At 36.1% G+C, this 13,042-nt stretch overlaps 1 protein-coding gene across 6 annotated transcripts in view; it reads right to left on the bottom strand.

Annotated features, from left to right (window-relative positions):
- Nucleotides 1,219-13,042, bottom strand: part of SHPRH (SNF2 histone linker PHD RING helicase) — an 84,530-nt gene continuing 72,706 nt past the window's right edge. For 3 of the 6 annotated variants that reach the window (XM_013992509.2, XM_013992508.2, XM_013992510.2), the window contains 5 exons: nt 11,692-11,784; nt 10,071-10,157; nt 9,150-9,328; nt 6,881-6,961; nt 1,598-5,357 (listed from right to left, as the gene is read on the bottom strand). In XM_013992509.2, coding sequence (XP_013847963.1) covers nt 5,261-5,357; nt 6,881-6,961; nt 9,150-9,328; nt 10,071-10,157; nt 11,692-11,784 — 537 coding nt within the window. In that variant the 3' untranslated portion in view covers nt 1,598-5,260. Of the gene's footprint in view, nt 1,524-1,597; nt 5,358-6,880; nt 6,962-9,145; nt 9,329-10,070; nt 10,158-11,691; nt 11,785-13,042 lie in introns of those variants that run through there. The other 3 variants (XM_021087080.1, XM_001924790.5, XM_021087086.1) reach the window with 3 other exon arrangements.

Here is a 13,042-nt window from a genome sequence, read left to right as displayed (position 1 = left end):
TCTCAAACTTCGTGATCTCGGGACCTTTATGTACATTAACATTATTGAGGATTCTTTTGGAGTGGATAAGCAATGAGATCCTGCTGTATAGCTCATCATTTGTGGTGGAACATGATAGATAGAGGATAATGTGAAAAAGAGAGTGTATAACTGGGTTACTTTGCTGTACAGCAGAAATTGACAATGTTGTAAATCAACTATAATAAAAACAAAAAAAATAAAAAAAATTGTTGAGGATTCTAAAGAATTTTTGTTTATAAGAGTTGTACCTTTGTCAGTTTGGGCTGCTTCAGAACTCTTTCCAAGGAACCGCATACTGTACACTTTGGGGGGGCTAACCCTCTGAGGTTCAACTGAGCCCACTGACTCCAGGTGAGGAAATTTTGGGTGGGGGTCTCAAGCACCCTTTTACGCCATGATGGATAAACTACTTTCCCAGTACCTAGACATATAGGTTCAAAACCAAGGAGGAAAGGACAAATAGGAAGGAAGGAAGAGAGAGTTAAAAAGTAGTTTACTCAGTAAAGATCTTTACACTGATGCTTGGAAGACCAAAGCCATTTAGGTAGGAAACTTAACTAATCTTTTTCTGTATGCATATGGAAGAATCAGGAGCAAATGCAATTCCCCCTTAAAAACAACTCACGGAATCAATTAGTTGTCTGCTTAATTGAGTCATCGTTACCAACTCAACAGGTAGTTGAAGTGCTATATAATGTCTTTACTTGTACTGTATCATGCTGGTAGGCAATTCTCTGGGAAGTTGAATGTGAGTGCGCGGAAGAAATGGTCACCAGCAGAAGATAAGCAAAAACCTAATTATCAATTAGGGACTTAAAAAGTGAAAAGCACTGCTGAAGTTTTAATTAAACAATATTCCACAATGATGCTTTTAAGAGTTTAATATCTAATCACTCATAAACATTCTAGTGCAATAAAGCAAAATCAGGAACTAAAATATTCGCTTTTAAAATACAGGTTTGCACTTACCAAAGAAAACACTGTGACAGCCAAAGGAAAATACATTCAGTGTGGTCAACAAGCAGTAATGCTTTCATCTTTGTCAAGGGACATTTTTACAAAGAGTCTAGAAAAAATAACTGGGTACGGCACTCATTTGATTGGGTAGCCGGGACATGAAGGGACATGATGTGCCTTTATAATTCTGAGCACAGAATTAGGGACATGGCAAATACACACTAAATGGTCTTGAGAGAAAATGAACACAGGCAATCTCTGTAGATATACTCCACTTTATTAATAGTGAGGAGGAAGTAGTTTCTAAGGAAATCTGGGCACAAATATTTGCTCTGTAAGGCACTGGATCAGTGATCAGAATTCTGAGGCATACAAATCACAGATTTGAAAAGATCTCGTGTGTTGAAAACGTGCTTGCTGAAAACGGTTCCTTGAATAGGCCCTATCAAGGATGTGGAACCGTAAGAGCAGGTTTACTAGAAGACAAAGATACCAAAGGGTTTGGAGAGGAAGCTCTCTAAGAAAAGGCTGAAGGGATGGAGTATCTGAAAGGCAGAAAGAAAAAGTTACTGAATAATTTAATGACAATAGTTGTCTGTATAAAGACTCATTACACAGATAATGGTTGTAAAACTTTATTTCTATTTTGCAAAGAAAAAGCAGGAGCCGTGTACAAAGGAATTAGTTTCAATATAACAAAATCAGTTTTAATGAACGAAATCAGTCTTGAGTCACTGACATTAAATAAAGGAATGGGGCCCAAGGGACTGTCAAAGATAAGGTATGCATGATTCTGAAAGGCTGACTGAAGTCGAGGGAAAGCTGGAAATGCCAGCATTGGTCCTGGCCAAGTTCTCCTGCTGTTTTTCTTCATGTGATACTGTCTGTTCTAGAATTTGGAGGCAACACCACATACTTGTGAGACCTGAACTTCCTTTGGATTGTCAATTACTCACTTCACCTTCCTCTATAGGAAAGCTTGCAAGTGGTTTATATTCAAGGCTTACATGTGACAGTGTTTATGTGAGCTTCACAATGTAACAGACACACGGAAATTTTTAAAAATTTTATAAAATATAGAGTTGATTGATCCAACTTGAAGACGCAATACTGAAGATCAGGTCTTCTTGGGAGTTCCCATCATGGCTCAGTGGAAACGAATCTGACTAGCATCTATGAGGACACGGGTTCAATGCCTGGCCTTGCTTAGTGGGTTAAGGATTTGGCATTACTGTGAGGTATGATGCAGCTCAGATCCCATGTTGCTGTGCCTGTGGTGTAGGCCAGCAGCTACAGCTCTGATTTGACCCCTAGCCCGTGAACCTCCATATGCCATGGGTGTGGCCCTAAAAACACAAAAAATAAAAAGATTAGATTTTCTTTATCAGAGTAGGCAGACTTTGCTTGAACTGTACCATTTTAATAAAGTTCATTTTTATATTGCTATGCCAGCTGGAAATTATGAAATGGCATAAAGTTAGAAATTATGAAATGGTATATTATTGTGGCATTTTGTTTAAATTCTAAAAAAATGGAAGTTTTTTTATTTAGCTTATGTAAGCTTGAGGTATAGGTGATGTTTGTATTTCTCAACAGTAATCCAGCAGTTTAATAAATGTAAAGAACTCAAGGACACTAAATCTTGGGAGAACTAGTAAGTAAAAGCAGATTTAAAAGACATCACTTCTTGTTCTGTCCACTAAGAGGGTAGCTTGAACTGATGATTAATCTTGCATTGCTAAATACAATTCCGAAATATTTTGAAAACAATTGTTATGTTTGATAATTATTTGTAAAATATTCATGGTTATATGCATCACATCTAATATTTTCAGTTTGTTATTAATATGATATGAAAGGGCTAATCCCTAATACTCTATGCCTAAAACATGGGCACTTCGCTAAGATCACATACAAACAGAAAAGCTGAAGCTGAAATAAAATAGTAAAGCTACCTGGGTTTGAAGCAAAAGACCAAAGAATTAGGTGTATGTATTTCACACTGTTGATACATAAGTTTTTTCAGTCCTAACAAGCTCCCCTTCATTTAACAGAGATGCATCACCAGATCCAAACACATTTTGGCTCTCTAAGCACTTGAATTACCTCATTTTTCTGCACTGGTTCATTAGTAAAGCACTTACTTAAGAACAACCACTTATAAGTACAATGATACTTCAGAGAATATAAAATGATGGAAGAAGGAAACAAAGTTCTTTGCTTGTAGCCAAAAAGATGTAGGGGCTAGATTTAAATTTGTTTTAAACAATTATTTGTGAGAATTGCCACCATTATTTTGGAGAAATAATAAATGTTTATAAAATATGGAATTCTGTAGTACAAACATTTTTGATATCTTTTGTTGAGAGACCAAAACATCAACAAATAACCACACAGTATGTTCTATGGCTCAGAAATTAAATCCCCAAATTTTAATTGCCACTAAAATATTTATTTGATAATATTTTACAGAAATAAATAAGAGCAATTTTTCTCTAATACAGGTAGATATATTTATACACATTTTTTTATATTTCTTTTTTTATAAAATTGAAGCATATCAAATTGTTTTCCCTAAACTTCAGCACAAAAAGGAATGTGAGGAAACAGAAAGAAATACTGAAATATGTTCATTATTAAATTATAACCATGGGCCTTCTGAATCTCAGTATACGATACTATTTAGAGAAAGAACATGAGATTTTGGGAGTCAGGAGACCCAGGCTCCACTGTTTACTTGCCATGTGCTATAGGCACATTTCTCATTTCTGAATCTCAGCTCTCTACCTTTAACACAGGAATGATACTAATTATATCAATTTCATAGGACTGTTAGGTAAATTAAACATGTGAATGTATAGGAAAGCTCTTTGTAATATGTAAAGAGCTACAAAAATAACAGTTCTGTTTAATTTCATATAAAAGAATCAATGCATATCTTCCTTCAACTGAAGAATAAGCACCAAAAACGTGTGTGTGTTTTCTTCAGCTGAATTATGTCACTCTATAAACCAGAATATGAAAATGCACCTTAACTAAGCACCAAAGCCTCTTGGACAAATGTGATCCAGGGAATATTTTTATTACAGTTTTCTGGGCAACTAAGTAGGAGCTAATGAATCCTGAGGGTCATTTAAAATTCTGAAGGCTCAAAGAAAACAAATCAAAACATTTGTAGTACATAAAGCAGCTAGGATACAACAAGCTACGCCTTATTCACCAATTTCAATGTCCACTAATTCTTCACAGAAGAAGAAACACTAGGTTTTATCACTTTCAATTATTTGCTTATTTGAATATGACATTCTCTTATTCCAAAGATCAAATACTAGTCCTTGAGGGATGTACTAGTGGAATGAAATAACAAACTCTATCATAAGTTTAGATAGTGGTTAAAAGTCTAATTACACAAGAACATGGGAAATGAAAAAACCCAAAGACATCAGTATAATAATGTTAAAAAAAACCCTTGCTATATTCCTATGATATAAGAAACAAAATTACAATATTTACAGATACATCATCTTAAAACATGAAAATACTTAACAGTAAGACAAATTAAAAGAAGAGAAAGCAGTTTAGATAATTTTAAGGTAAGTAAACATTAACACTTAAAAAAGCTAAAGTTAACTGCTTATAATGACAATACTTAACACATAATAGAAATACTTAAAGTGTTCAGTGTTTTGATTTTTAGTAGCAAGATACAGAGAAAAGAAATAATTGCCTAATATTTTCTTATTGTTAGGAGTTGCATTACTCTAAAGTTACTATTTATGGACTTATAGTCTATACTTACTCAAAGAACTAGGAGTTAATATAATTCACCATCTTTAAAATTATTACTAACAAGATACTGGTGAATCATGTGGTAAAGGTACTGAAAGCTCTTCCAAAAATGAGATCTATGTTGGTTGAATATACCAGGTAATATAAAACTAGACTAGTTTACTTATTACTCTCTTATTCCAACTCTTTGTAAGACTTATCTTACCAAAGAAAAGTATACCTCACCTCTCTTAATTTCCTCAGAGATAACCTTTAGAACAAAAATAACTATTTTATTAAGAGTGTAAAATTAAAAATCTTTATAAATATTTTGGAAACAGTATATTGAAAAGGACTCAATAACTACTACAATACTATACAACTAAAAAAGAAATTCATTCAACTAAGAACAGTGTTTACTGACATCTACTGGATTATTTTACTTATAACTTTATTCTATAAACTATGGAAGTTTTAAAATACATTGAAGTCCATGGATTGGATCAAATGTACTTCATTCAAGGTCCTCAGTTTCTTTGGTAAATAGGTCTGCCAGATCAGCCACGGTCAAGACGGAGGCCTCTGAATGCTTTGCCGATGGGTTGGTGTGACTGCAGGATTTTCCAAGTGAGCAGTATCAGAAAGAAACCCCAAGGATAAATCACTATATTTGTCTTTATGTATTGTTTGGTGTTATAATAATATAACAACATATTTGTTCCTAAGTTTTTGTAATTGAGTTATAAGAAACTCCCAGAAGAAAGTAGGATTGTTATCACAGCCTGTTAAAATTAGTGAAGACGGGGTTCCCGTCGTGGCGCAGTGGTTAACGAACCCGACTAGGAACCATGAGGTTGAGGGTTCGGTCCCTGCCCTTGCTCAGTGGGTTAACAATCCGGCGTTGCCGTGACCTGTGGTGTAGGTTGCAGACGTGGCTCGGATTCTGCGTTGCTGTGGCTCTGGCGTAGGCCGGTGCCTACAGCTCCGATTCGACCCCTAGCCTGGGAACCTCCATATGCCGTGAGAGCGGCCCAAGAAATAGCAAAAAAAAAAAAAAAATTAGTGAAGACGTCTGTATTATCATTTTCAAACTCTGCCATAAAATGTTTTTCTTTGCACAATTAATAAAAAAAGAAACACCCTCCACCCCCACCAACTATTTCTAAGGCTCTCACCTTGCAATTTACCTTCTTAGCATCCAAAGTGAATTTGTTTCAAGAAAAATTTAACAGCTCTTTTAACTGTTACTTTATTGAGGCATCTTAAATATAATCAATAAATTCTGTTACATATGGAAATACCACCAAGAAAAAGCCTTCGTGTTTGAGGCAAAAAGCTCTTGTGGTAGCCTTTTTCTTGCCCAGAGACCACCAATGGAAGACAATTCCTGATTTTCGATGGCCTCTTTGCTCTGAAAAGTACCTCTGTGGAAACAATCCCTTCTAAGGTAATCAATCATTTCTTCTGAGTGTATCTTCCAATAATTCCTATCTCACAAGGAATCAGTAAGACGTTAGTTTATGTTTTGAAACGACTTTAAGGAAAATAAATTAGGAATAAATATTAGGAAGTTTTATGATTTTGAACTTAAGCTTTTAAAATTAAAGCCTTTCTTGTCTCTCTGCTTCTGTTCTGCCTTCGAAATTAATAGCACAATTACCAGCCTACTTTTAAGTCCAGACCATCCTATCCACATGACTAACAGGTGTGATGTATAAAGCAGCACTATCAGTTTTGTGTTACAGGTAATCAGACTAAGGCTTTTAGGCTGGACATAAAGATCAATGTCACGTAAAAGTAATCCAGTGTGGCAAAGAAATGTAGGGTAGTTTTTTTCCCCCAAAAGACACGAGTGATTTAACTAGCTCTGAAATGAAGTTTCTTTAATAGGAGGATAGTTTAAATATTTTTATACATTACAATCACAATTAATAAATTAAATCAAACAAACAATGTTTAGAGCATTAACTGGAAATTCTGGGTAAGTAAAATGTCATACCTTGCTTTTAAAAGAAACTTGTGCTTACACCTTTTGGTTGACAAAGTGATCACCCAAATGAAGAAGTTCCACATACTTAGATGACCTTATATGAGCAGGAAAACTGCCATCGACTTGAAGTGCATTGTTACTTACCTTCTCTCAGCAGTTTTCAACATTGCTTGCATTCTTTCTTCTATTGTTGCTTTAATTAAGAATCTGTGTACAATAGTAGGTCTAGAAGGTACATAACAATTGTAAGTTTAAAAGCATCTTAAAACAAATCAGAACAAACAAACCACCCATATTAAATGCTCTGTTCATCAGTCAGTTGGTATCTACCGTGGCAGGTACTAATCCAGGTGCTGATAAGGTGGGGGTTAGACAACAGGGAATACTAGAAACTATTTAATTTCAATGAACTGTCTATTGAGGGAGACACACAATATACACAGATACAATAAGGTATTTCCAGATACAGCCTGCCAAGAGGAGGCTGACATGACTGGAAACATGACTGAAGGGGATGAGGCCACTAAGCCAAGGAGGAGTGGGAAGAACTGCAGACAGAAGCAGCAGCAAAGAAATGCCAAGTCCTGGTAAGAGAATGTGCAGGGCACAAGCTTAAAATTAGGGGCAGAGAGAAGGGTAGCGTGGCAGAAACATCTGGAAGAGGAGTAGGGGGTTAGATCATGTAGGCTCTCCTGGCTACGGCAAAAATTTGGATTCTTGCCATCAATAGGTTTTACGCATGATTTCAATTATTCTTGATTATACTTTAGATATCCTTTTGATTGCTATGTGGAGAATGGTCTGTTAGGCAGAAAGTGGAGGCAGAGAAACCAGTTTAAGAAGTTCTGTAGTGGTCCACATAAGAGAGTGGATTGTACTTTGATTTTTATCAGTGAATATTGGAAGCAGTCATCAGATTTGAAATATTTTTGGAGGTGGAGCTGACAAGCCTTAAATGATGGTTTGGATGTGTGGTATGGAAAGAGAAATATGGAAAAGTTTTAGATTTCTGGTCTGAGAAATCATAGAAAACAGTGCAACATAATGAGCTGGGAAAGGCTCGGCGTGGATGGCAGTGCAGTAGGAATACAATTCTGTTTTGCTGACGATAATCTTGAGTTTGCTATTAGATAAGTATCCAAAGGAAGGCATGGAGGCCATGGATACATGTGCAGAGATAGAACTGGAGAGATGAATCTGGGCCAGGAGCTAAATGGGTATGTCTGGGCTGAGGGATATATATTTGAGAGTCATCTAAAAATGCTTCTTAAGCTCTGGGACCAGAGGAGCTCACTTAGGGAGTATGGAGAGAGGAAAAAGAACCCTAAGGGGCCACTTGTAAGAAGTAGGTCGTTAATAACATTAGCCTCATTTCAGTGGCCTGGTGAGGACAAAACCCAAATGGGAGGTCGAGACAGAGTGGAAGGGAAGGAGGTGGAGGCAGAGGTGGAATGTGGGAGAGTGACTGTGTATGTGGCAATATATTGTAAGAGGATTGTGTTTGCACAGACGAGGAGGGATGGGACCCAGGACAAGTAGAATGGCTGGTGTTTAAAAGAGACAACTCTTCCACTGTAATAAAAACGGAAGGTACACACGGTGGCCTCCTGCCTATGGCTACAGATGAACAGGCCATGCTCCTCTTAAAAGCACTCCCCACACGAGGACGCTGTTCCAGTGCTCGCCCCCATCCTTTGCTCCACTAGTTTGTTGCTAATAAATCATTCTTCCATTATTTCTCCCATAAACCTCAATCCTATTTTTTTTTTTCCTTTTTATGGCCACACCTTCGGCATATGGAAGTTCCCAGGTTACCGACTGAATTGGAGCTAAGGCCCATGCCACAGCCACGGCAACACCAGATCCAAGTCATATCTGTGACCTATGCCACAGCTTATGGCAATGCTGGATCCTTAACCCACTGAGAGAGGTCAGGGACAAAGTAGGGTCCTTAGCCCGCTGAGCCACAATGGGAATGGACCTGGAGGGACGTATTTTCCCAAGGGAAAGAATTTAAAAAGGAGCTATTTGTTTTCAGTCATGCATAAGATACCCCTTCTTTAATTTTAAATACAGGCTACTGCAGCCAATCAAAAATCAATTCTTCTCAAGTTATGACAGATGCTTTCAATTTAGTACGTCTTAAGTATTTTAAGAAACTATTTTGATAAAGTGATTAGGGTAGTTTCTGAAGAAGGAAAGACAAAAATCAGAGAATTTGGGGTTTGCTGCTCGGGGGAGGGAGGGTTGGAAATCTCAAAATGATTCCTGTTCATATAATAACATTTGAAAGTAAAAAAAAAATAAGGAAGTAACTAAAAATGAATAAGTTATGATGAACATAAATGAAGAGTTTAAATGCTGATTTGTATCTTAGGAACCTGAGCAAACTAATGTTAATTTTAGTCCTTACTTTGTCTGTCCAATCCGGTGCACCCTTCCTATGGCCTGAAGCTCATGGGCAGGGTTCAATATGGGCTCCACCAAAAGAACATGAGTTGCTTCGATGATAGTTAATCCATTAGAACCTGTGTGCAGGGGCAGCAGCAAAATATTGATTTGGGGATCATGTTTAAATGCTGAAAGGTTCTCCTAAAAAAGAAAGGTACATTTAAATTTTTAGCTGTATAGTTAGAAATAATAGCAGTATATTACAGCTCATGTTAACATGCCTAATGGTATTCAGGTCATTGTGAAATGTAATAACTAAGAAAATTAAATGTAAAATTACCAATTTTAGAAGACATGAACTTGTTGCTTGACTTATGAAAAAAAAAAAGTGTTAAATAATCTATCTTGTTCTTTACAATATATAGTGGAATCACAAGCTACCTAAATGTGACATATGCAAATTAAACTACATGAGCTTAGAGAAAAGAGTGAGAGAAAGAATGTGTTAGAGTGAGTATAAGAGACATGAATCTGCTAAATTTTCACTTGGTCTTCTTTTGGTATTTGTCTCCTGTTATTGCGCTGAGTGTGATGTAAGCACAGTTTGACTATATGCAGTTTTGCCTAATGCAGTGTCTTCAGAATTAATCTCAGGGGCATGAGGCCCCTGTCCATTCAAAAGGTATGTCAGGGGCTATCTTTTCCTATATGAAAGAAAAGGACCTCAAGTCAGAAATCTTTAATATGGTTTGATGGAAAATAAATGCAGTTTGTTTACTTTGCATTAATTAAAATATTAATTTTAAAATTAATCAAGCACTCAAACCATGTTTATGTGGCTTATACGTCATACTATAATAAATACAAGTAAGCTAGTTAAGAATAGTTTCAATTTCCAATTGAATCCACTTCCAAAAACATGAGTAAAAACTTCTTGACATACCTGAAATGTCTTAACACGACTGATTTGTGCAAATTCCATGTTGTTGTCAGTGAGAGCTTTTGAAATAATGTCTAATACGTCTTGCCACTGAGAACACATAAAACAATCGGAAAACAAATATTTACATACAGCTTTCATATAAAAAGGGTCTGAAAAGGGATATAAAGGTTCAAAAAAACCTTTGTAACTTGGAGTTCCCTTTGTGGCTCAGCGGTTAATCAACCCGACTAGGATCCATAAGGATGTGGATTCGATCCCTGGCCTTCTCAATGGGTTAAGGATCCGGTGTAGCCGTGAGCTGTGGTGTAAGGTCACAGACGCGGATTGGATCCCAGGTTGCTGTGGCTGTGGTGTAGGCTGGCGGCTACAGCTCTGATTAGACCCCTAGCCTGGGAACCTCCATATGCTGTGGGTGCGGCCCTAAAATAGGAAAAAAAAAAAACCCCACAAACCCTTTCTATCTCAAAATGAAGTAAACGAAAACAAAATCTTCAAGTGAAATACCATTAATATTATTTTGGGAGTTCCCGTCGTGGCGCAGTGGTTAACGAATCCGATTAGGAACCATGAGGTTTCGGGTTCGGTCCCTGCCCTTGCTCAGTGGGTTAAGGATCCGGCGTTGCCGTGAGCTGTGGTGTAGGTTGCAGACGCGGCTCAGATCCCGCGTTGCTGTGGCTCTGGCGTAGGCCAGCGGCTACAGCTCCGATTTGACCCCTAGCCTGGGAACCTCCATATGCCGCGGGAGCGGCCCAAGAAATGGCAAAAAGACAAAAAAAAAAAAAAATATATATATATATATATATATACACACATATATACACACACATATATATATATGTATATATACATATATACACACATATATATATACACATATATACACATATATATATATAATTTTGTTTTATCATGAAAGTTTTCTTTTCTTTTCTTTTTTTGCTTTTTAGGGCAGCTGTCAGCCTATGCCACAGCCACAGCAATGCCAGACCCAAGCTGTGCCTTTGACCTACATCGCAGCTCACGGCCATGCCAGATCCAACCCACTGAGGGAGGCCAGGGATTGAACCTGCATTCTCACGGATACTAGTAGGGTTCATTACCGCTGAGCCACAACAGGAACTCTGTGAAAGTTTTTTTTTTTTAATCAAATGCTAGTTAAAGGTAGAATAAAAGTGAACTTTTTTAATAAATGACTTAAACATAAATATTAGAAAATCAATTATGGAGTACTTAATGGATGTGGTTACTTATCTTTCAAAAATGAAAACTAGAATTTCATTCAATACCCTTTACTCAATAGATTAATTTTCTTTTCCTTAACCACGTTCATTTGTGAAGTGACTTTCAAAGTTACAGACTCTAATTTAAAAAAATTAATAAGAAAAATCTCTAAGTAAAATATGAAAACATGAAATCTAGTGCCTTGTGAAGCATCAGCAAATTTCTCTAAAAATAATTATTTTTGATGGACATTAAAAATAATCTAATATGGAAAAATTTATCAGTAATTCTGAATCTCATTTTATTACAGCAAACATTAACAATTAGTTCTCAAATATAAACTGATTAGAAACAAAAAGCCAGTCCGAGTTAACACTGAGGATGAAAATGTTGATTGTACCGTTGAGAAAACAAGTGCTTTGGCCCCTGGATCTCTCAGCTGGATTCTCATCAGAGTTCTGACCACGGCTTCCACTTTTGTAGAATGGCTGCCCTTTGAACACAAAGGAAAAATACATTATTACCAAATGAAATCTACTTAACAATGGAATGGATAATCAACATATAATACTTTTATTACCAAAACTATATGATTAGTGCATATGTGTTTATCCTTTTCATTTTGTATATGCTGCAAATTTTCTTTAGCCTCAAATTGTAGAAGTTATGAATTCATACCCTGAGAGAACTGAATATGAAAAATAAAAAAAAGCACACCAGAAAGTTATACAATGATATGACCCTAAGATAAGATTTTTTAGTTAAGTGGGTTATGTTTTATAGTTACAAAATTTTCTTACTTTGGATAAGCTGAATAATAGTATTAAAAAACACTCTTCAGATACTATGGCATTGAAGATGTTCAGAACATAATGACTCAAAACACTAATGTAAACAAACAGTAAAGAATCTAACCCATGAATCATCCTTTGGCATTATAAAGGATGATGAGAGAGGTACAAATGGCATCCAGTTGGACGGAAGCAGATTTATACAAAGCTAGATAAATAGTGTTTTTTTGTTTTTTTTTTTTAAATTGAAGTATAGTTGATTTACAATGTTGTGTAAGAGTACTTTTTGTACTTTCCATAACCATTTCTAAGATAAGAGTATGAGAATGAGAAAAAATAAAGAAATAAGAAAACAAATAAAGGAAGCCTTTGTAGTTGTCACTGAGAAAGTTTTGCTCCTGGAATGCTCTGGGAGATGGTATGACATGGAGAATAAGAGCATGGGATTTTAATGAATGAGATAAATCTAAATTCAACTGCCAGTTCTACATCTCCTTAGTTACAAAGACTCTAACCTTTCTAAGCCTTGGTTTCCTCCTCTGTCAAGCAGGGATGACATAATATCTATTTCCTAAGGTTACGGTGATAGTTAAATGAGAAAATGAATACAAAGTGTTTAGCCCACTATTTGGCAAATAATAGAAACTCAAGAACTTGTTATCTTTTGGAGACACTGGATATAAGCACTACATTGACAGGGTTACCCCACAAGCGGGGGCAGACTGAACCAAAAAGAAGTAAAAACTACTCCGATACTCTTCTCCTCAAGTCACCCGCCCTTACTACTTTTACACAAAGAGATACTCATAGGTAAAAATATAAACAAAACAAGGAAGAAAGCCATACTAATTTTTAAGGTTGTATACTAGTTGACAACAAAGAATTATGGGAGAAGTTTTAAAATTTTCATATTATGCCTCGGATACATAGACTTTCTATTTATTTCTCTGGATACGTATA

This window comes from Sus scrofa, chromosome 1 (assembly GCF_000003025.6).
Source record: "Sus scrofa isolate TJ Tabasco breed Duroc chromosome 1, Sscrofa11.1, whole genome shotgun sequence".
Classification (NCBI taxonomy): domain Eukaryota; kingdom Metazoa; phylum Chordata; class Mammalia; order Artiodactyla; family Suidae; genus Sus; species Sus scrofa.
Note: the sequence above shows the minus strand (reverse complement) of the source record. Positions and strands in the feature narration are given on the sequence as shown.